We start from the raw sequence: 22,482 nt of genomic DNA, 5'->3' as shown, positions 1-22,482 counted from the left end.
CTTTAGATAGATGGCAATCTTTGTATTACTATTTGATGAACCAAGCATTGTTATTTCTTTATGGGAAAACAAGCATATTGTATCAAATTGTAGGGCTAATAGTCCTAAGCAAGCCATCTGATCTAAACTGGATGTTCAGAATTAATTTAGTTTCAGATGTTTGAAAGATTGATTAAAAGAGATTAAGCTACTGTTCTGGCTGTGCTTTTGTAGGCCACACTTGCCAGTGAAAGTTGTAATATTGAGAATTTATCTTTTATTCAATGCTGCTTCTCACATACAATTGCTCTGGAGCTAATTGAAAGTGAAATGATACCTATTGTTGGTTACTCTCAAGACACAAATTTCCACTTTCATTTGAAACAGGTTGTTCAAAATAAAACTGATTTGTCTGGCATTACTTGTTGAGTGCACCCTTTCCTAGACACATAAACACATGGTAATAATCAATGGTAATATTTGGCTGTCAATTGTGATTTTCTGCTTTGTTGAGACGCATTGTCTTTGTAACTTCAGGATAAAATAAAACTGATTATTGTGTTGAGGAGACAGAATCAGAAGATTTCAAGACTGAGGTAGGACAATATCTAGCACTAAGTCTAGCACTTAGACTTATATACCACTTCACAGTGCTTTACAGCCTTCTGTAAGTGGTTTACAGAGTCAGCATACTGCCCCAACAATCTGGCTCCTCATTTTACCTACCTTGGAAATATGGAAGGCTGAGTCAACCTTGAGCTGGTGACATTTGAACTGCTGAACTGCAGCTAGCAGTCAGCTGAAGTAGCCTGCAGTACTGCACTCTAACCACTGCAGTCTAACCACTCTAACCAATTATAGAGCCACCTTGGCTCTATAATTCTATAATTAGAAGAGATACGATTCTATAATTAGAAGAGATACGAGCAAAAGCATAGTCACAGCAGTGACATCTTGAATCTTTTCAAGTGATCTCACATATTAAGGAGCTGTTACACAGCCTTAAACAGAAGATAAATACAGATAATATATAGGGCCCGGATTTTCAATTAAGTTCTCATAATTATTACTGGATAATATAGACTGTTTCCTGCCTTATTTGTAAAAAATTAAAAGAGTAGGATATGGATGGATGGATGGATGGATGGATGGATGGATGGATGGATGGATGAATAAGATTCAATGAAAACATATTAACAATCCCAGATGGGCATACTTACCCACATACCTTGATTGAAGAATATTATCTACTAAGTATTTTTTCTATACAGTAGTGGCCAAAATTGTGAAAACCTTTTGAGAAAAGTATATTTTTGAGATTTGATGGCTAATAACACCAATATTTTTGGGAGTTTCAAGATAATCATATTTCACTACTGGAATGGCCTAGGTATAGGCCAAATCTTAACCCAATTGAAAAATCTATGGAGCTGACTAAAGAAACTTGTAGTTAGAAGCGACCCAGCAATAAAACAAAGTTAATAGAAGCAATCATTCAATCTTGGTTTCACATTATAACAGCTGCAGAACTAAAAGACTTGGTTCACTCCATGGAAGACGTTGTAAGACTGTAATTCATGCTAAAGGTTACCCAACTATTAACTGACATGATGATAATTTTTGTATATCTCGTTTTTCCTACTTGTTTCACTTTTCTTCTTTATACTGTAGGTGCTATTCTAATAGCAAATCCTTCATAAAAGTTATTGCATTACATTCTTGATTAAATTATCTTTCCATTGATATATATTTTTATGGTACTACTCAAAAAAAGAAAGTGGTGTTATTAGCTAGTTTTAGAAAATACACTTTTCCCAAAAGATTTCCACAATTTTGGCCACTACTGTGGATAAAGTTTAGGCTTACCTGCCTTGATGTTTCGAATCTATGAGAACTGAGAATCTGTCTGCACAATAAAAGAGAGAAAATAAACCACTGCTACATTATTTTCCTTTCAATGTTTTGCTTTTAGCTTACAGTATAGATTGACTTACATTAATGTCAATAGGAAAGAATTCATTTACAATAGTAGGGAATTCAATTTACTAAAATATACAGGAAATAATTAAGAAATGTAAGAAGTATAGTTTGCATGCACCTCCTTCTGCAGCTAATGAGGCATATTATTAATCACATGGCTTGTGGGCATGCACTCAAGTCAGTAGGCAAATATGAAAGATTTGAATTTGTGAGTTGTGACATGCTTTTTATCTGATTTGTCTTTGTGATTTATACTGAAGCATCTCAGCGACCCCAGATTTACATCTCACCAACTTTTGGTTTTCCCTTTTCCTTTTACCTTCTGACATTGAATCTCTGACAGTAGTGAGGTAAGGGCTGCCAAAATTATCACATGGAAAGAGGAATCTCTGGCAAAAATTCCTGAAATCAGATTTGTCTCTGCTTTTGTCGGGGAAAAACCAGTGGTGGGATTCAGGTAATTTAACAACTGGTTCTCTGCCCTAATGATTTCTTCCAACAACCAGTGTGCCAAACTACTCAGAAAGTTAACAACCGGTTCTCCCAAAGTGGTGCGAACTGGCTGAATCCCACGACTGGGAACAACTCATCTATTTCTCTTGGAATGACGCCTCAGTAACTGTAGTTTAAGATAATCTCAACATTAAAATAAAATAAAATAATGTAAGTATCCAATCAGGAAACCATAAATCCACAAAATTGCCTTCCCAAAAATATTTTTTTTTTTTTGTCCAGTACCCAGAGGTAAGTAAAGAAAGAGCAGCTACATTAAAACAATTGAATCCTGTGGGTTCTCTTTAGTAATAATATCTAATGTACAAGGATTTACATATGGTTACCCATAACATATGTAGCAAAGTATACATGTAGTCCTTGTTAGTGACCGTAGTTGGGACCTGCAATTCAGTCATTAAGTGAAGCAGTTGCTAAGTGAAAATGTAACTATGCTTATGATCTTACTTCAGATTTCCTTTGCTTTAAAGGTTTTTCTTTAAGTGGAACAAATACAAAAACTGCTATCATAATATACAGTATATGAATCTTGATACAAAATTCATTTTCAAAACAGAACAGAACAGAATAGAATAGAATTATTTATTGGACAAGTGTGATTTGACACATAAGGAATTTGTCTTGCATAATCTCTCAATGTACATTAATGAAGGTATCTTCAGCTACCTCTTAATATTCTTTAGGTAATACATTTTGAAAGGTTTTTGGCCACTAAACTGGATATTTTATATTTTGCATAATGACCTGATTCTATTAAACACCTTCATTTCTCTATAACCATCAGAATATTTTTTTCCGGTTCACATAATATTTGAATTACCCCAATTTATTGTATAAATAAAATATTTAACAGATAACTGTGTTGGTTTTATACATTTAGGTAAAGTTTAGTAATAATCATTAAAATGATTTGCATACTATCAAACTCAGCCAAATAAATTATTTTAAGTTCATGAGTTTGTCTCATCAGGCATGCAAAAATTAGGAGATGAAGGACATTCTTGATATGTTTCACGCTGCATTTTCATTACTGGTGAAATCATTTAATTGGTAATTACATTAACAAAAGATAAAAATCATAAACTAAATAAAGCATTCTACAGGAAATAAAATCCCTCAATACTTGAACTAGAAATGATTTGAACCATGCCAAAACCTTTTTTTCCATATTCAGTGAAGCTAACACTACAGATATTGGCATTCAAGCTAGTTTATCAACCTGCAGTCTTATATTACGCCTGACACCATTTCAGGAAAACAGAATGTTCAGCATAATTTATTCTAGGTAATACTTTTTGGCCAATTGATCAAATTTATACCATGCCAATAGAAGAGAATATTTGTAACACAGGGTTGAAGTGTGGAGTCCTTGGTGCCTTCTGAGTTTGGTGGTTTTCTTACAGACATTTTATTACCATGCTAGGTAATACCATCAGAGTAATAGATGTTATCTTTTTCTGAATCTTGCAGATTGTATGAGTTATCATCTCTCCATTAGTCAAATCTTTTTATAGTCTCGTGCATATAAATATTTAATATTGAAGCAAAGAATGACAAATATGAACTAATCCTTTTTTCCCCTTTTTATCTCATACTTTTAATGTTCTGCTTAAAATTAATGATCTCTTTATATCTTGCATGCATGTGCTGAACCAAAAACTTTTCTGCAAACCATCTGGGAATCTCACTTCTTCAATAGACACAGTCAAGCCATAAAATAATATAACCCACTCTGTCACCCAAATTAAGTAGTTGGTTTGATAATACAGTTTGAAAGTTGGTACTGCCAATCCATCTTCTTTTTTTCAGATCTGATAAAATCTAAATCTTAACCTTTCTTTGCAGAATTAACTTGATTGCTCATCTCTGCTACTCATTTTACTTCCTATTGCAATCATTTGACATAGGAAAATAATCATTTTTTTCTGCCGCAATTCTTATTAACAAAAGTTTCTCCATCTTAAAATATCTTCCATTATATTTTTAAGAATAATTATTGTTGAACAAATCTTTGTTGTTTTCTCTTAAGTAAATTCCTAGGTTCTTGACCTTTTTAACAGCAACATTAAACACCATTATTTGCAGTACTTATTACTTTTTTTCTTCAAGTAAATTCCATCTAATCATTCGAGTCTTGTTTTTATTAATCCAATATCCTGACACTGAACTATATTGCTGTATGTGTTTCATTATCAGTTCTAGAAATTCCCTTGGAAGAATAATTGTCAATAGTGCATTTATTTATTTTTAATTTGCTAATTTAATTCCTATAATTCTATCTTCCCAATCAAGTTCAAATGCCAGTAGAAATGAAGAAGGAAAAAAAGAGACAACCTTGTTTGTCCCCTTTGTTAAAATACACTTTGTGATAAAAGTCTGTTTACAAGCAGAATTATAAGCAAGATGAATGTACAACCATTTTTGCCATGGCATTTGTGTTACAGAAGTCTCTGTTTCATGGCTTCAGAAACTCAAATGTTTCCTGCATTATCTTTACTTGTCAGTTTTCAACCTAGTTTCCCATTGGTTCCATTGGCTTCCTTGGAGTCAATATGCTTATCATGAAGCTTTGCATTCTGTCTCAGAACAAGTTTTTTGATGTAACACGAGAGATCAACTTTCCTGTATGTACATTAATATTCTGGAGAGGTTTACATAAAAGTTAAAATGGATTAATTTTTGCTTAAATGGGCAGAATCTCGTCCAGCCACAAATCGCTTCAGAGCAGAATGCTTCAAACATATCTTTAATGGCTTCTGTTTCTTTATGCTATAAAAGTGAGAATCCGACTAGGTTTTTTCCCCCCTACTTTCTTCACCTTAGATGCAATCCAAGTCTTCTTGGCAAGCCATCACTTCTTTAGTTATTGTTTATATTTGGCCAATGGGAAACTAATTGCAGCTTTATTTGCCAAGTTTGGCTCCTTGTTCTTTTAACTGCTTCTTATCATAATGTATTTGTTTCAATATTAACAGCCTATAACACAGAATAAAAAGAATTAGACAGGACCTTGGAGGTCTTCTAGTCCAAACACCTGCTCAAGCAGGAGTCCCAATACCATTTCAGACAAATGGTTCTTAAAAACCTTACAGTGATGGAGCTCTCACAACTTTTGGAGGCAAGTTTCAGAAAATTTCTCCTTAGTTCTAGGTTGGATCTCTCTTTAATAACCTTCCACTTATTACTTCTGGTTTTGCCCTCAGGTGCTTTTCCTCCCCTTCTATGTGACAGTCTCTCAAACATTGGGAGACTTCTATCATGTCACCTCTAGTCCTTGCCTTCCTTAGACTACAGCATACCCAGTTCCTGCAACTGTTCTTCATATATTTTAGCCTTCAGCCCGCTTGTCATTGTTGTGCACTCTTTTCTGGAGTCTCAACATCTTTTTTGTATCATGGTGACCAAAACTGACACAGTATTCCAAGTATGGTCTTACCAAAGCAGTATATAGCAGTACTAGTGTTATGTGTGCATATAAATACTAGTAATTCACTTACTTCACTTTCAGCCTGATCAGTGAAGAGAGCTACCCCCAATTATTTCCCATATTTTAAATACACTCCAATGTCACAGCAATTACAGAGACTCATCAATTTACAACCGTTAATTCAGTGACCTTTGGAAGCTACAACAGAATAGAAAAATGTTACTTATGACTTATCCCTTGCGACCATTGCAGCATTCCCATGGTCATGTAATCAAAATTCAGGCACTTGGCAACTGGCATGTAATTTATGACAGTTGCACTGTCCCAGAGTCATGTCATGTGGTCGTCATTTGTAGCATTCCCAGACAGCTTCCAACAAACAAAGTCACATTTGCTTAATGACCATATCAGAGGTGGTATTCAGCCAGTTTGGACCAGTTCGAGTGAACAGTAGCAGGCACTGCGGGTGGGCCTGCCCCCGTCCACCCGCCTAGCGTAATTCCATCCTATTTAGTCACGTTTTCGAGGCTGGGCGCATGCACGCAGGCAAAGCAAACCAGTGGTAAGAATATGTGAAACCCACCGCTGGACCGCATGATTCACTTAACAATGCAGTGATTCATTTAATGATTATGGCAAAGAAGGTCATAAAATGGAAAGTAGCTCACTTAACAACTGCCTTGCTTAGCAATAGAAATTTGGGGATCAATTGTGGTCCTTGGTCAAGGACTACCAGAAGTCTAGAATTAGTGATTGCTAGACTACAACCCCCAAAATGTTTCTATGTTAAATTGTATTCATTGTTGCCAATTATAATGTTTGAATTATTATACATCAGCTGTTACCCCCCGCCTCTGTTTGACCACTTTGACAAATTCAGGGTTTAACCAATTAGTACTTCTGAAGTCCAACGCTACATATAAACAAAGCTGTATTACATACATATTTACTGAAACTCTTCAGTAAGAAAAGCCTGTGTGCAGAAGGAAAATTGAACACTGTGATCAGAGCTTGTCCTTAGCCCAACCCCACCCCACCCATTTATTTTAGCTGGAGGGCACAATCCATGCATTTCAATAAATGTATATGTTCTTTATTGTAATATCATTATTGTAATATACTAGATCAGAGCAAATTTCTTATGAGTCATTCACTGTGGGGCTATTCACTATGGCTTTGTGTGATAGTGTGGGTGAAATCAAATTAGTTGTCGAAATATGTTTTGCCTTTTTCAGAGACAGTCAAAAGTAGAAAGCAGGTTCAGTGATGAGAAAACATGTGTTAAATCTACACGTGCTGCTTTTTTTTAAAAGGTTATTGTTACTCAATATGTGATTATATAACCAGCGTAGCAATTGCTGTAACACAGAAGCTGGTCCTGAGTTGGAGAGAGTTGATCCCTCATGAGATCTCGCAGCGGGATTCCTTTCACCCTCCTTTGCAGATTTATTTTAAAGAAGCCTGCTGTGAAATTGTTCCCCCAGCAGGGTGGGGATAGAGAGCTCTTAGGGACAATTTTTCTTTCTCGTTTTGCTATCTACTAAGGGACTGAGCATTGGTCAGCTTCTAACTACACAACTGAGAAAAAAAGCTTTCTGAAATGTGAACTGTATCACTCAAGTCATGTAAGAACAAGCTGTTAAAAACTACACATAGGCTGAGCAGTCTTCTCAAAGCAAACGTGCACCAATTCCCTTTACGCACATAAAAAGCATACATCAATACAAATAGGATAGAATAGAATTCTTTATTGGCCAAGCGTGATTAGATGCACAAGGAGTTTGTTTCTGGAGCATAAGCTCTCAATGTTCATACAACAATAGTGATAAGCAACATAGTCACAAGATAAGGAGATAGGTAATAAGGAAGATGAGAATAATGGTGGTAATACTGACAGTGTTGTCGGAATTAGTTGTTTAGCAGGGTGATGGGATGGGGAACAAACTGTCCTTGTGTCTAGTGTCTAGACATATAGTGCCCCATAGTGTAGTTTTGAGGGTAGAAGTTGAAACTGTTTATGTCCAGGATTCGAGGGGTCTGTAGCAGAGGTGGGATTCACTTCCCTACCTTCCCTACCTTCCCTACCAGTTTGCAAATGTGAGCACACGCGTATACCCATAAAATGAAATTCACTTAACACCCAAAGACCAGGTCCAACACACATAACAATCCTCAAACACACTCCCACCCACCACAGTTCTCCACCCCTAAACCACCCAAACATCCACACAACAGACCAAGTAATGCTGTCCAACAGCTCACTGATGGTGGCCCTTTAGTTCATTGTTGAGTGCAATTATAGCTCTGGGATAAAAACTATTCAGAAAATGTGTGGTCCGAGTTTTAATTATCCAATTCAATTAATTATTGAAGTCTGTGAAGGTAGTCCTCAACTTAGGAACCACAATTGTGGTGAAAATTTTCATTGCTAAGCAAGACAGTTGTTAAGTGGGTTTGGCTCCATTTTACGACCTTTCTTGCCACAGTTATTAAGCAAATACTGCAATCATTAAGTCTATTTGGCTTCCCCCATGGACTTTGCTTGTCGGAGGCTGGCTGGCAAGGCTACAAAAATGGTGGTTCCATGACTCTGAGACAGGGCAACTGTCATGAATACATGTTAGTTTCCCAGTGTCCAAATTATGATTATGTCACTGTAAGAATGCTGCAGCAATCCTAGGTGTGAAAAATGGCCATAAGTCACTTTTTCCAATGCTGTTGTCACGTCAAATAGTCACTGAATGAATGGTTGTAAGTCGAGGACTACCTGTAGCAGGACAACAATCAAGTACAGTTAGTCCTTGACTTATGACCACAATTGACCCCCAACATTTCTGTTGTTAAGCGAGACATTTGTCAAGTGAGTTTTGCCCTATTTTACAATCTTTCTTGACGCTGTTGTTAAGTGAATCACCACAGTTGTTAAATTAGTAATGTGGTGGTTAAGTGAATCTGGCTTCTCCATTGACTTTGCTTGTCGCAAGGTCAAAAAAGGTGATCACATGACTACAGGATATTGGCAACTGTTAAAAACATGAACCAGTTGCCAAGGATCTGAATTTTGATCACGTGAGGGTCAAAATTGATCACGTGAGGGGATGCTGCAATGGTCGTAACTGGGGAAAATGGTCATAAGTTACTTTCTTCAGTGCTGTTGTAATTTTGAACTGTCACTAAATGAACTGTTGACTACCTGTATAGCCTTTCTTTGTTCAATGCTGGACCAAGGGAAAAGAATACCCCAAACTCTCCAGAAATATATTATATCATTCTTCCTACTTCCTTTTCTAGAACTGTAGGCTTGGTTCAGCTGTTCTCTAACTCTCTCTAGGAAGTTTTCTGTCCAAGGTTTTCTGAACCCTGTATTCCTGTCTGCCTGCTAAGTGCAATCACATCTGCTCAGACCACAGGCTGGGAAAAAGGATTTTCGTGTCTGTTCAAGGAAGGGGAGACAGCACTTTCTGAGTCATCTTCCTCCCACAAATGTGCTCAGGGACAGTGGAAAGTCATGCAGAAGAGGGATAGAAAGTCTTCAGAGAGGCTTCTCATTTCTGCAATCAGATGTTTCCACTGAACTAACACTCCTATCGAGACCTTGTGGAAAATCTAGTCATGCAAGAGCACCTGAGCATTCTGTGTCCTTTTGAAAGGCTTCCTGGTTCATTATTCTGAGTCAACCAACATTTGATAGAAGCAGTGTTTGGATATTAAGAGCCTTGGTGACGCAGCGGACTAAAACTGCTGTTAAAGTAGCACTTAGCTGCCACCTGCAATTACTGCGAGTTCAAATCTCACCAGGCTCAAGGTTGACTCAGCCTTCCATCCTTTCGAGGTAGGTCCTGAGTTTGTGGGGGCAATAAGCTGACTTTGTATAAAATAGAACACCGCTTAGGGGGAGCCAAAAAGCCCTACTAAGCAGGTATATACAAAAGTATGAAGGCTATTGCTTAACGCATTGTAAAGGGCAGCATATAAATCAAACTAATAATTGAGTTGCTGAGTATGCAGATTTGATTGGCCATGGATAAAATAATAAATTCCACACAAAGGGATTAATTGCCAGTATTACTTAGGATAACAGGAAACATCCTTTAAAACATACTTTAAAACTCCATCTCTCTCTCGCCCTCTCTTCCTCTCTTCCTCTTTCCCTCTGCCTCTCTCTCATTCTCTCTCTCTCTTGTACTTTATTTTAATTAATATCTTAAATGAATAAAAGTGTTGATGTGTGTGTATTTTTCTGTCCCAATTTTATTAATGTTTCCTGAGCTTTGCTATTTAAATGCAAGAAGATTATTCAGTATTTTAATATGCCATATTTCTTTGTTTTCTGTGGGATGTAGGAAAAAAAGGAAGGTGAGAAGAAATTAGCCATTAGGAGTTTTCTGGGATGAAATCGTAAATCATGAGGCTTGCATATACATGCACAGACATCCATATAACACTCAGCAATGAGTGTTAGGGGAATTGCATAATGGATCTTTTATATCAGGGGTGTCAAACTCAAGGCCCAGGGGCCAAATCCAGCCTGCGGGGTTCTTAGATCTGGCCCACAGGGTTGCCCTGGAAACAGTGAAGGATCGGCCCCATGTGTCTCTGCCAGTGAAAACGGAGCTCAGGAGGGCCACGGTGGGTTGCAGGAGGTTGTCACAGCTGAAAACAGCTTGCAAGGGCTACGGGCAGCCCTCCAAAGCTCTGATTTTGCTGGCAGAGGGTTGCAGGAGGCCATCACCACCGAAAATGGAACTCAGGAGCCCATTTTTACTGGCAGAGTGCTCGGGCCACCACAGGCACCCCTGACATGAGTGACATTGAGCTGGCCATGTCCCCCCTGGCCACGACCCCTCCGGCCCCATAAGGTCAAACACAATGCTGATGCAGCCCTCAATGAAATTGAGTTTGACACTCCTGTTTTATGTAGTTGAGTGGGTGTGTTTGAGGAGTGATTGCATTTGTGCATGGGTATACATTTATAAATGCACATGTATGTGCAGAAAAATGCCTTATCTTGTGTCTAATATATCCTTAGGTCCCCAAAACTTACCTGATATTATTACAATGTGTGGGTTATAAAGAGTTCATGCATTATGCTTATATCTTAGCACAGGTATAAATCCTTTTACTTCAAGACCCCTGCAACAGCTCATACCTCCCAACATAACTGTTCCTCTTTTAGCAGTCTCTGCACCATAGTGTGGAAAGGCAAAACGTTATACTGAGGATGGGATAAGGTAGTATGAATAACTAACTTTTAGTGGCAACACTATTTCCTTCCAGAGAACAATTACGAAAGGGTAACCATTTGTCATTAGCTCAGGACACTATTGGTTGAACTTCAGCAGCGTTTGGAACAACCATAATACCTTTGTCTCCATTCCATGTGGAATGAATGGTTCTGCACCTCTCCCTTCAAATTCTAAGGATATACTATGTGTGTTTGACCTTTTTCCAAATGATCTGAGCTATTAATATAAATTAGAATAAATTGACAGCTGCCTGGTCATCAAGACATTATTCTTCCTCAATTTCTGAACCTAAAGAAAATGTCTAAGATTGCTGGAAATCAAGCAACATTTAATATATTATGGTTGGTTGTATGTCAGCCAGATGTTAAGGCTGGATTTGGCATTTTTATCCCCTTATCAAATCCTTCCCAAGGAACTGGGATAGGCAGATGTAATTGTAGGATCCAATCTAGGTTGGTCACCAACAGGGGTGGTATTCATTTACTTTCCCTACCGGTTCGCAAATGTGAGCACGTGCACATTCACGCATACACCCAGCCTTCCATGCATGCGCTTTGCTGGGGCGCGTACCTTCCACACATGCACCCAGCCTCAAAAACGTGCCTAAATAAGGGGGCATAGAGCTGGGGCAAGTGGACAGGCCCACCCGCGATTTTCATTACCACTGCGATTTCCACTATCGGTTTGGATGAACCGGCTGAATACCACCTCAGAGGTTTAGTCTTTTGGACTCATACTGGAGCCCATCCTCAGATAACATTTGTCTCACCAGAATATGGTGTGGGAGACGTATTATGATAACAGAGAAGTTCCCCAAGGATGGGCTCCATCACAAGTCTGAAAGCTCAGAAGACTAAACCTCTGGTCTTGGTGAACAACCCAGATTGTATCCTGCAACATAATCCTGGCAGGATGTGTATATTTGCCTTCATTCGCAAATGTTATTGTTTAATAATATAAAAGGATGTTGCAGGATGTAAACTATTCTGAGCAAAATTGCTTTTTGCAACTGACTGATGGTGATTTTGTCAATGCCGATGGTGTTGAAGCTATGCTCCAGATGTTTTGGGATTGCACCCAAGGCCCCTACGACTGTTGGTACAACCTTTGCCTTCTTTGGTCACAGTCGTTCTGTTTCTATTTGCAGGTTTTTGTATTTTGTTATCTTCTCCACTTCTTTCTCTTCTATTCTGCTGTCTCCATTATCTCGGATAATGACACAACACAGCATTTCGCAGCAAGCATCTTTCTCTGCGAATGTAATCATGGTTTTATGATATGGTGGTGAACCTGTGTGTGAGTTTGTAGGGAAATGTGACTTATTTGAATTCAGGGACTGGAAGGTAAAAGAAGGGAAGAGTTTTTAGCGCATGCTGCATACTTAAATGGGAACAAACTGGACATTTTTAAAAAAAAAAAAGTAGAGATAGTGTAACAAACTAGAAATTGACTAGAGGGCTTAAAGCTGGATCTGTCGATAAGGTTGTCCTTGAAATCTGCTCATAAATTCTGAAGGCAACATTGGGAGGCAAAGTTCCCATGAATTGGGAATTTTAGCAAGGCAAGACAGAAGGTCTGTGCCCTAGCTGAGCCAAAAGAAGATCAGCTTGACTGCCTAAGGAGAATGAGGTTTTGGAAACACTAATATGGTGCTGAACCAAGCAAAAATGTAACATGTGGTGAACCAACTATCTCCCTGCACAAGAGAGGATTAGGACATGTTAGTTCACTCAGCTGTTTAAATTCTTTTTTTCCCCCAAAAAACGATTATTTGAATTTTCAAATGGTGTTATGTATGACCTGAGTATAGGAGCATACGTGTTGATCTATAAGCAACCAAAAGCAGAAAAGAGGCATAGTTCTCCCTTTTCAAATGTCTATGGAGCTTTTCAGGCATCCAAGTCATGGTTGTCCCAAAGGTGCTTTTTCAGGATGTTGTCAGAGCAAAGGTGCTCTTGAAAAAGCACCTTTGGATTCTCCCTCTTTAATATAATAATAGCAGTTGGACAAAGGGGGGGGGGGAAAGACAAAAACCAATGATGGTGTATTATATACATTCATGGGGGCTACCCTGTAGAATGCTTGATAAAATTGCTTTTTCTGGTGTCCAAGTTTATGAAGGTGACAGTTAGTGTCACTCAAAATTGTTTTATGGCTTTTCTGAAAAGGAATGCAGTAACATAGCTTTTGAAGCAGATAGTAATGTTCTGTTTATCCCTACATTATTTTCTCGGAGGACAGCCCAATACATATACAGGTAGTCCTCACCTTGCAACCACAATTGAGCCCAAATTTTCTGTGGCCAAGTAAAACATGAGTCAAGTGAATTTTGCCCCATTTTACGATCTTTCCTGACATAGTTGTTGAATGAATCACCGCCGTTGTTAAGTTAGTAACATGGTTGTTAAGTGAATCTGGCTTCCCCGTTGACTTTGCTTGTCAGAAGGTTGCAAAAGGGAAGGTCACATGTCCCCGGGACATTGCAATGGTCATAAATATGAGTCAGTTGCCATGGGTCTGAATTTTAATCACATGATCATGGGGATGCTGCAAAGGTCATAAGTATGAAAAACAGTCATAAATCACTTTTTTCAATGATGTTGTAACTTTGAATGTTCACTAAATGAATTGTAAGTCAAGGACTACCTGTATATCTCTGCAGTAGTGATAATTACTATTTTTATACAGTAAGATGTGAGATGAAATGGCGGTGATGCTGTAGAGCAGCCTTCCATACCTGGCCCTCTACAGATAGGTGGGTTAATGACAAATAGTCCCCATCTAGTGTGTCACAAACAAGCTGGGGATGATGTACCATTTATTCTATCAAAGCTGTAGGACGCTCCATTCGGAGAAGGCTGTAATAGCATTATCAGCCCAGCACAATGCTGAAGCAGATTGTCATCTTGAGTTTTTGACACTGATAATCAGCCAAGGCAGGAAACAAGGCTGAAAAAGTATCATTAACAATTAAGAAAGACCCTTTCAGTAAGTAAGAGACAACCGGACAATTGGGATGGTAGGAAATGTGTTGACGGTTTGTAATTTGTCCCTCTCTGCGCCTCACATAGAGACAACAATCTAAAAAAAGTGACAATGCTTTTATAACTCCTATGAAATTCTATAATGACATCATTAATAGCCATTTGGGAATTTGAAGCACATTGAAGGAAGCTGTCAGTGTTGCTTTCTCCTCTTCGCCACCCCCAAAGAACAGAGTTCTCTGATTTCAAAGGCTTTTTAATGGAACATCCCTGGGTCATCCATTCATTTCAAAAGGTTTACTAAGGTTTGCTATTTTGAAAACCTGGTAGAAAGAAACTTGCACAAAAGGACCCCAATATAACTAATAATACACCAACCAACATCTGGAAACTACTTTGGTAAATGGCTTACGAGCAGCAACATGTTCAAAACAAGTTCCCAGGCCAGATCAATTGCAACTAAGATATCAGAAGATGTTTATAGCACTGCTTTCATAAATGATCCTGAAAGTTATTTTCAAGAAACATGCCACTTCTTGGTGTGACTTGGTATGCTTTTTTTTGGGTGGGGGGGAGATACATATGGCTTTCTATGTAATGACACAATTTGGACACCACAGTGGAGATAAAGAGCTGTGCTATCTATCTTTGATGGATGAATTACCTTAAGTGTCTACTGGAAGAAATTTATGGCAAAAAATATTTTGGACTATGGTACTATTTTCACTACACCATTGTGGCCAAAATATGGCTCACCTAAAGCAATCAAATCACTTTGAAGATACGAAGTATTTTATTTGCATGAAATCAATAAGTCTCTGTCTCTATGTATTTGTGTGTATGTGTATGTGTGCGTGGTTGTGTGTATGTGTATATACACCTATATACACACAAACATCAACAGATACACACACACTGACACAAACATTTCCAAGCGAAGCTTGGGCACTTTGCTGAGCAGCCCTGAGCAAAAGCAGAATCACAGCCAGAAATGGTATTCCATTTCCCTCTTCCCCTCTGGCTCCCATTTTCTTTTTGTGAAGTATCTTTTAGATGGTTAAAGATATTGTTTTATTGATCTATGCGCTAACCCTAAAAGCATTTCTGGTTGAACGGAGGGATAAAAATGCTTAAATAAATGTTTGGAATTTTTAAAGAGAAAAGCTTGGGCACAACATGAAACATGGAAACTGGGAGAAAAACCTAAGTAACTTTGTCTTACTTTGGTTAGCTCATCATCTTTCCCTCTCTGCGGAGAATTTTTCCTACAAAAAAGAGATTTATGAGATACAGGCTTCATTTGATTAATGTGTCTCTTAAGCTCCATGAAATCCCCGAGCTGCTTGCTTAAGACATGTCACATAGGAAGAACATTCCTCAGCTCTTCCTGTTGATCACTTATACAGAAATAATAAGTTTCAAAATTGTCCATTCATTGTGGTGCATAAATGATTGTAAGCACTAAAGAAAAAACAACAACAGCATGATGGGAAAGAGGCAACCCATTTAGTAACTTGTACTTTGAGTCAGATTTACTACAATTCATTGCAATATCTGTATCCATTTTCACATATCATAAAGAATATTCTGCAAGTTAACAGAGGAACAATTGAGAATTTTTGATAGAAGAAAAATTATTCCCCTAAAACTTAATTTTAAAAGGTGATAAAATCAAATATTTACTTACGGGCAAACACATTGATATCTTTTCATATTAACTTGAAGAGTTCTTGAGGGCAATATTTCTTTCCATATGAAAAAAATGTGCAGGAGTCTGAGTGTGACTGTTTTGTTTTCTTTTTACAGTGAAAAAGGCAATTGAGCTGAAATCGAGAGGCGTCAAGATGTTGCCCAACAAAGACAACAATCACAAGAATTCTGTTTGTAAGTTTGCCACTTTTTCTTTCAAGGATTAAGTCCTAAATCCACAACACTTTAATAGATGACCAGAGTTTTAATGTAAAACATACAGGATGATTAAAACTTCAATTGAAAAAAATATATTAAACAAGATACACAACAGCCACCATTAGATTGTTTTCTGTGTTTTGTTGATCTGTAAATTATTGACCTGTTATGCTATGTTATATTTTGTTACACAGACTTCCATGGAGGTACATACACTAAATTAGGTATCATTCAGGCCCATCCCACCTCTTCCTTTTGGTCAGTCCATTGGACTCTTGTACGTGATCTTGCTTAGGGGGGAATTCGGCTATAGGAGTGTGTGCCACCAACAAGGGGTGAGGCAATAAGGACATGGAGCTATTAACCTGAAAACCAACAGTCTGGGCCTATTGGTCCTCTGTTTCTTCCTCAGAGAGAGGAATAATTGAATAATCAGTTTGCAAGAACCAGGCTGAAATGGCTAGATAATAGCCATTTCAATAGGAATGTAGGAATTTATTTATTTATTTATTTTTATTTATTTATTTCATCAAGCATGTATTTTATGACAGATACAAGTGTAAACATAATTATAAATACATGAAAAGGATACAAATAAAAGAAAACATTAGGACAGGGATGGTAGGCATGCTGGTGCGCTTATGCACGCCCCTTACAGACCTCTTAGGAATGGGGTGAGGTCTACAGTAGACAGTCTAAGGTTAAAGTTTTGGAGATTTGGGGAAGAAAACACAGAGTCAGGTAGTGCATTCCAGGTGCATTCCACTCTGTGATTGAAATCGTATTTTCTGCAGTCTAGTTTGGATCGGTTTACCATGAGTTTGTATCTATTGTGTGCTCTTGTATTCTTTTGGTTGAAGTATTCATTGGCTGGTAGGACATTGTAGCAGATGATTTTATGTACTATGCTTAGGTCAGACCGAAGACGGCGAAGTTCTAAGTTGTCTCTCTCTCAGCTACCAATATAATAGGTCTTGATTTGCTAGATGCCCAGAAAAGACATTCGCTACTCTAAGAAATGCCAAATACGCTAAGAAATGCCTTAGGATAATCCCAATGTTCCCTTCTGTATATTCTTACAAAATTATAGTACAAAGACAATGGAAGAGAACAATCAATGCAATTTCCACAGCAGTAATCTTTCAGATATTTTAATGGTCGTCCTTCAGCATTTTATTTTTATTTTATTTTTATTTATTTTTATTTATTTTTATATGCCGCCCTTTTCCGGAGACTCAGGGCGGCTTACAATGCGTTAAGCAATAGCCTTCATACTTTTGTATATTTTAAACTGTGGGGCACTTAAGGCAAGGCTTTTATTGTGTACCTGCCTTGTCTTATTCTAAGAATGTTATGAATCACCCTAGTGTGTGTTTGTGTGTATATGTGTGTGTATGTCTGTGTACATATACTGCCAATATTTCTACGTACAAATATTTCTGTCTCTCTTTTTCTGAAAGAGAAGCATTTATTAATTAGAAGAAATGGCAGTAATTGCAGAATAACTTTCTGCAGATAATGCTGGGAGCTTTTTTTTTTTTTTTGCCAGAATCATTTTTGAGCATAGAGACAGATTAGAAACCTGTGCAGCTGTTTCAGCCAGGGATTTACACGTGGATTCTAATTGCATATTCTGGATCGGTTGTCATTTCTGGCTGTACAGCAGCACACTGTATATAGTAATAGAGTACACCGTGTCTTTCACCCACAGATGAAAAAAATTGGGGAAATAGATTTAGTTGGTGGACAAACTTCAGCTAAAAGAAAGCTAAGAAGTCTTTACTTGGGTGAAGTGCAGTGGTGGGATTCAGCCAGTTCGCACCACTTCGGAAGAACCGGTTGTTAACTTCCTGAGCAGTTTGGCAAAATGGTTGTTGGAAGAAATCATTAGGGCAGAGAACCGGTTGTTAAATTACTTGAATCCCATCACTGGTCAAGTGACAATGCTGACACTGACTGATGAGCGTCACTTCTTCATTTTTCAATAATTGTGGAAGAACAATCAAGGTTTTTATTTTCTGTTCCATTCCCATTTTTGAATGCATTTTAGAAATCTAAAAAACCAAACTGACCAAAAAAAAAGTTGCTTTGTATTACTATTATAAAACAATTATACAATAATTGTATTGCATGCACACATAACCACACCTTTACTTTATTATTCAAACTTTCTTCTTCTGCTTTGTCTGGTTTTTGAAGTGACAGACAGCCTTGTCCTAGTATTACTAAGGACGAACCTCAGAGAATTAGAGGTCACAGTGTATTTAAACAAATGTCTGCTTCATGTAGCTCTATGAAGTAAACATCAAATCTCTGTTGACTATTGAGTGAGTTCCCAGGACTGCATATTTAGCATAAATGAATGTGATCTTTCAATAATGTTTTGCGTAAAGGGATATCTTTGGTGTGATCTTATTAACTAGATTTTGCCATATTTTAGAAATTGTTGGTTTTGGATATAGTACTCATGAAGGGTGTGTGTGTGGTGTTGTTGGGTTTTTTTTTTTTTTTTGGTATGTGCATTTGACACTGCACTTTCTGAAGGCAGCAAATTCTGCCTATGATGCAAATCTTTTAAAATGTAGCATTTAATTACAGAAAGTACAAACCATTGCTGATCAGACTATCCATTTGAATTATTAATGGAAATGGTCAGCTAATTAAATTCAACTTTTCACTAATTCATTATTGTCACCAGATCTATAAATAATTCTTGCCAGAAATATTACAATATTACTTGTTAGATGCACTTAGACTTTATTGCAAAGTTTCTCTGCAGGAGTCTGGGTATGAATGTGAATTGGGGAAATAATCGGGGAAATAATAATCTTCCTGGAAAAAATCATTAGGACAAGAAGGAAGAATTGGCATTCCATAAGGCACAGCCAGTTATTATATATATAGAACCAGTTTGATGCAGTGGTCAAGGAATCAGGCAAGAAATCAGGAGAATGTGAGTTCTAATCCTGCCTTGGGCACAAAGCCAGCTGGGTGAGTTTGGGCCAGTCACTTTCTCTCAGCCCTAGGAAGCAGGCAATGGCAAACCACTTCTGAGAAACCTTGCCAAGAAAACTGCAAGGATTTATCCAAGCAATTTCTGAAAATCATACACAGTTGAATGGAAATTAAAAAAAAGGCAAAAGCACTAGCTTATTTGATATTTTTACAGCTGTGTACAATAGCTAGAAGTTTCTTGCATAGGGTACCTATGACATTTTGCCATAATAACAGAACACTTTATTATATACATATTATGACACATTGCTGTGTTCAGAAAGGTTAGGGCTTGCCTTCTTCAATGACTTTGTGGCAGATCACCTTGCTTTATTGTCAAACACGGACGGTTTTGTCTATGTACTCGGCTTCTTCCCTAATCATAGGTGAAAATTGGTTCTCTGAATAAGACAAGGAAGGGATATCTAAAAGGAAAATATTCATTTGCTTGCCATGGCCTGCAGGCAGAAATATTGTTGAATATTTTCCGACTAGTGCTGCTTGTTTACTTTTATAGTGTTGATGTTCCATTTAGTGCAGAGATGAAGAAAATTGAGTTATTCTTAAGGCGATGATTTTTGCCATGTAGAGTCAAAGAACAAATGGCTTTACAGATTCAGTATTGATCCGCTGTAACACATTTAGATGAATTGATGGTACATGCTGTGTTACTCAGCAGCTGATACTCAAACAGCTAATTCTGGGCCACAATATCCCTGCTGATTCACCGCTGGATGTATGCACAATAGGGGGTAAAAAGTATGATTTGTTTGGGGAAAATTATAACTAGCATAATCCATAGGGATAAACACTTCTTACGATAAGCATTGTGGTACAGTTGTGTAAATATCTGCCTGATTTATCACTGTCTTCTTAGCACTATGTGACTGTTTTGAAAAATTAAAATTGTACATTTCATCAATGTCTCATCCTAACCTCAAAATACAACAAACTGTTTTTTAAACATTTTCTATGTGCAAAATATGCGGGGTACATGAAGGCTGAGGCCTTCTGAATAGCTGTTGGGGATACTGCAAATTCTTGTGAGATGCATCTTTATACATTTATCAATAGAAGTAAGATTATGACACGCTGACCTGGATATGCAGAGACTATTTTTATCCCTTTAGCGATCACTTCCTGTTTGGTTGATATTGTCATTTATTTCTTCATCTTAGAAGAGTGAATGTATCTTTCTTCAGATGTGGTTGAGAGATTCAACACAGGCCATGCTAGCCAGAATTATTCAGGGCAGCTTCTGTAATGTCACACGATCCCTTGTCCTGTACGTTTCATGAGGATTTTCATTAAAACTTCAAGCTTTCTCTCCTCAAAGGTTACAGAAAAGTGAGTCACGGGAACTCTTACATGGACTTCTTGCATTTTCATTGGACAGGTTGAGTAGCCATATAAATTTGATGAATAAGTGCATAATAAAAAACCATGTTCTTATTGGTGGTGCAGTGGTTAAAATGCCTTTTCTTTCTTTTTCCTTTTCTTCCTACACTTTTCTCTGCCCTTTTCCTTCTCCTATTTTTCCTATTATTGGTTTTGTCTTTTTGTATTTTATAATATAAACTAATAAAAAGGGTAATATATGTGACTATGGCAGATAATGGTCGTAGGTGCGAGCACTGCTTTTTTTTTCCAGCACTGCTGTGATTTTGAAGGGTTGCTGGATTATAGGTTGTAAATTGAGGACTACTTCCATTGTTTGTGCTAAGGGTATCTTACTGCCCTCTCACACACAGGACCTGATTTCAGATGTTATTATTATTGTTGTTATTATTATTATTATTATTATTATTATTATTATTATTAGTAGTAGTAGTAGTAGTAGTAGTATTAGTATTATTATCATCATCATCATCATCATTATTATTATTATTATTATTATTATTATTATTATTATTATTATTATTAGTTTGATTTATATGCCGCTCTTCTCCGGAGACTCAGGTGGCTTACAATGCATTAAGCAATAGCCTTCATACTTTTGTATATACCTGCTTAGTAGGACTTCCCCCCCCGATAGGTGTTGGGGACACCTACCATGTTTCCCCGAAAAAAACCCCTGTCTTATATTTTTTTGAACCCCGAAATAAGAGCTTGGCCTTATTTTCGGGGGGGTCTTATTATTTTGGGGCACGTGGAGGAAATCAGAGGAAATGGTGGGGACTGGCTGCACGTGTGTTTAAATACTTTCGGGGAGGGCTTATTTTCGGGGGGGATATTTTAGTGCATGCGCTCAAAAGCCCGATTGGGCTTATTATCAGGGGATGGGCTTATTATTGGGCTTATTTTAGGGGAAACAGGATATATATAAGGAGGAGGTCCTTGGGACCATTCCAGAGTTGTCTATCTGACACTCTGGTCAAATAATTTTGGATTGATCCAACACTTCTTAAATACGGGTAGTCCTAAACTTACAACAGTTCATTTAGTGATCATTCAGAGCTGCAGTGAAACTGGAAGGTGCAATTTATTATAATTTTTCGCACGTATGACCATTGCAGCATCCCCATGGTCACATGATCAAAATTAAAAACAGAAACAAAAACAAAAGCAAGCTAATTCTGTTGACTGCCAGGAGTTTGATCCTGACCTGTTCAAGGTTGACTCAGCCTTCCATCTTTCCAAAGCCTGTAAAATGAGGAGCCAAATTATTGGGGCAATATGCTGGCTCTGTAAAGCACTTAAAAAGGGCTGTAAAGCACTATGAAGTGGCACATAAGTCTAAGTGCTGTTGCTATTGCTATGTCGCTTCCCAATTGATGGGTCTCTGCAATGATGTTATTTTTGGGGGGGGGGGATTTTGTATCCTCTTTCACAGGGGGAACCATAACTTTGCTTTGTTTTGTTAGCCTACACATTACACATAACACACATACTCATAACACACACATACACATAACACTTGCTTTCAAAGATAAGAAGGGTTCTAAATATAGATAGTATTGTTGCCGAATGAGGAAAAAACAAAATGATGCCTTGCTTAATTTTGTGATACTTTTGCTAAGCTGGTGAAAGAATGGGAAAGGGAGAGCAATCACTAAAACATTACAAGAAGTAAAACAGAATAAAATTTTGGCTTGACTTGATGACTGGCGCATCTAATTTAGGGATTGTTCCCCCTGTTTTCTTAGTTTTCCCATTCTCCTGAATGTATATTTCCAGACGAAATTCATAAAAAGGATTTCAAATAGAGCCTGGAATTGTTTGTCTAGTCTGTCTTTTTATACAGTTCTTGATCATTTGAAATTATCCTAAGAACCTGAGAACTGCCCATATGGAGATAATATAATATACCTAAATAATATAATAATATTTATATTTCTAAATAATATAATAATATTTAATAGAATAGTAAATAAGAGATGTAAATCAGATGTTAATATTATGTTGATTGAAATACATTGAAAATAATCAGGATTTCTCACTAGAACATTGT

General features: G+C 37.4%; 1 protein-coding gene across 2 annotated transcripts in view; it reads left to right on the top strand.

Annotated features, from left to right (window-relative positions):
- Nucleotides 1-22,482, top strand: part of CSMD1 (CUB and Sushi multiple domains 1) — a 1,102,994-nt gene that overhangs the window by 753,086 nt on the left and 327,426 nt on the right. For both annotated transcript variants that reach the window (XM_034436753.3, XM_034436752.3), the window contains exon 7: nucleotides 15,936-16,013. In XM_034436753.3, the coding sequence (XP_034292644.2) occupies nucleotides 15,936-16,013 (78 nt within the window). The remainder of the gene's footprint in view (nucleotides 1-15,935; nucleotides 16,014-22,482) is intronic.

This window comes from Pantherophis guttatus, chromosome 1 (assembly GCF_059756535.1).
Source record: "Pantherophis guttatus breed Tessera chromosome 1, ASM5975653v1, whole genome shotgun sequence".
In the NCBI taxonomy this organism is placed as follows: Eukaryota; Metazoa; Chordata; class Lepidosauria; order Squamata; family Colubridae; genus Pantherophis; species Pantherophis guttatus.
This window is presented reverse-complemented; position numbering and strand designations above follow the sequence as displayed.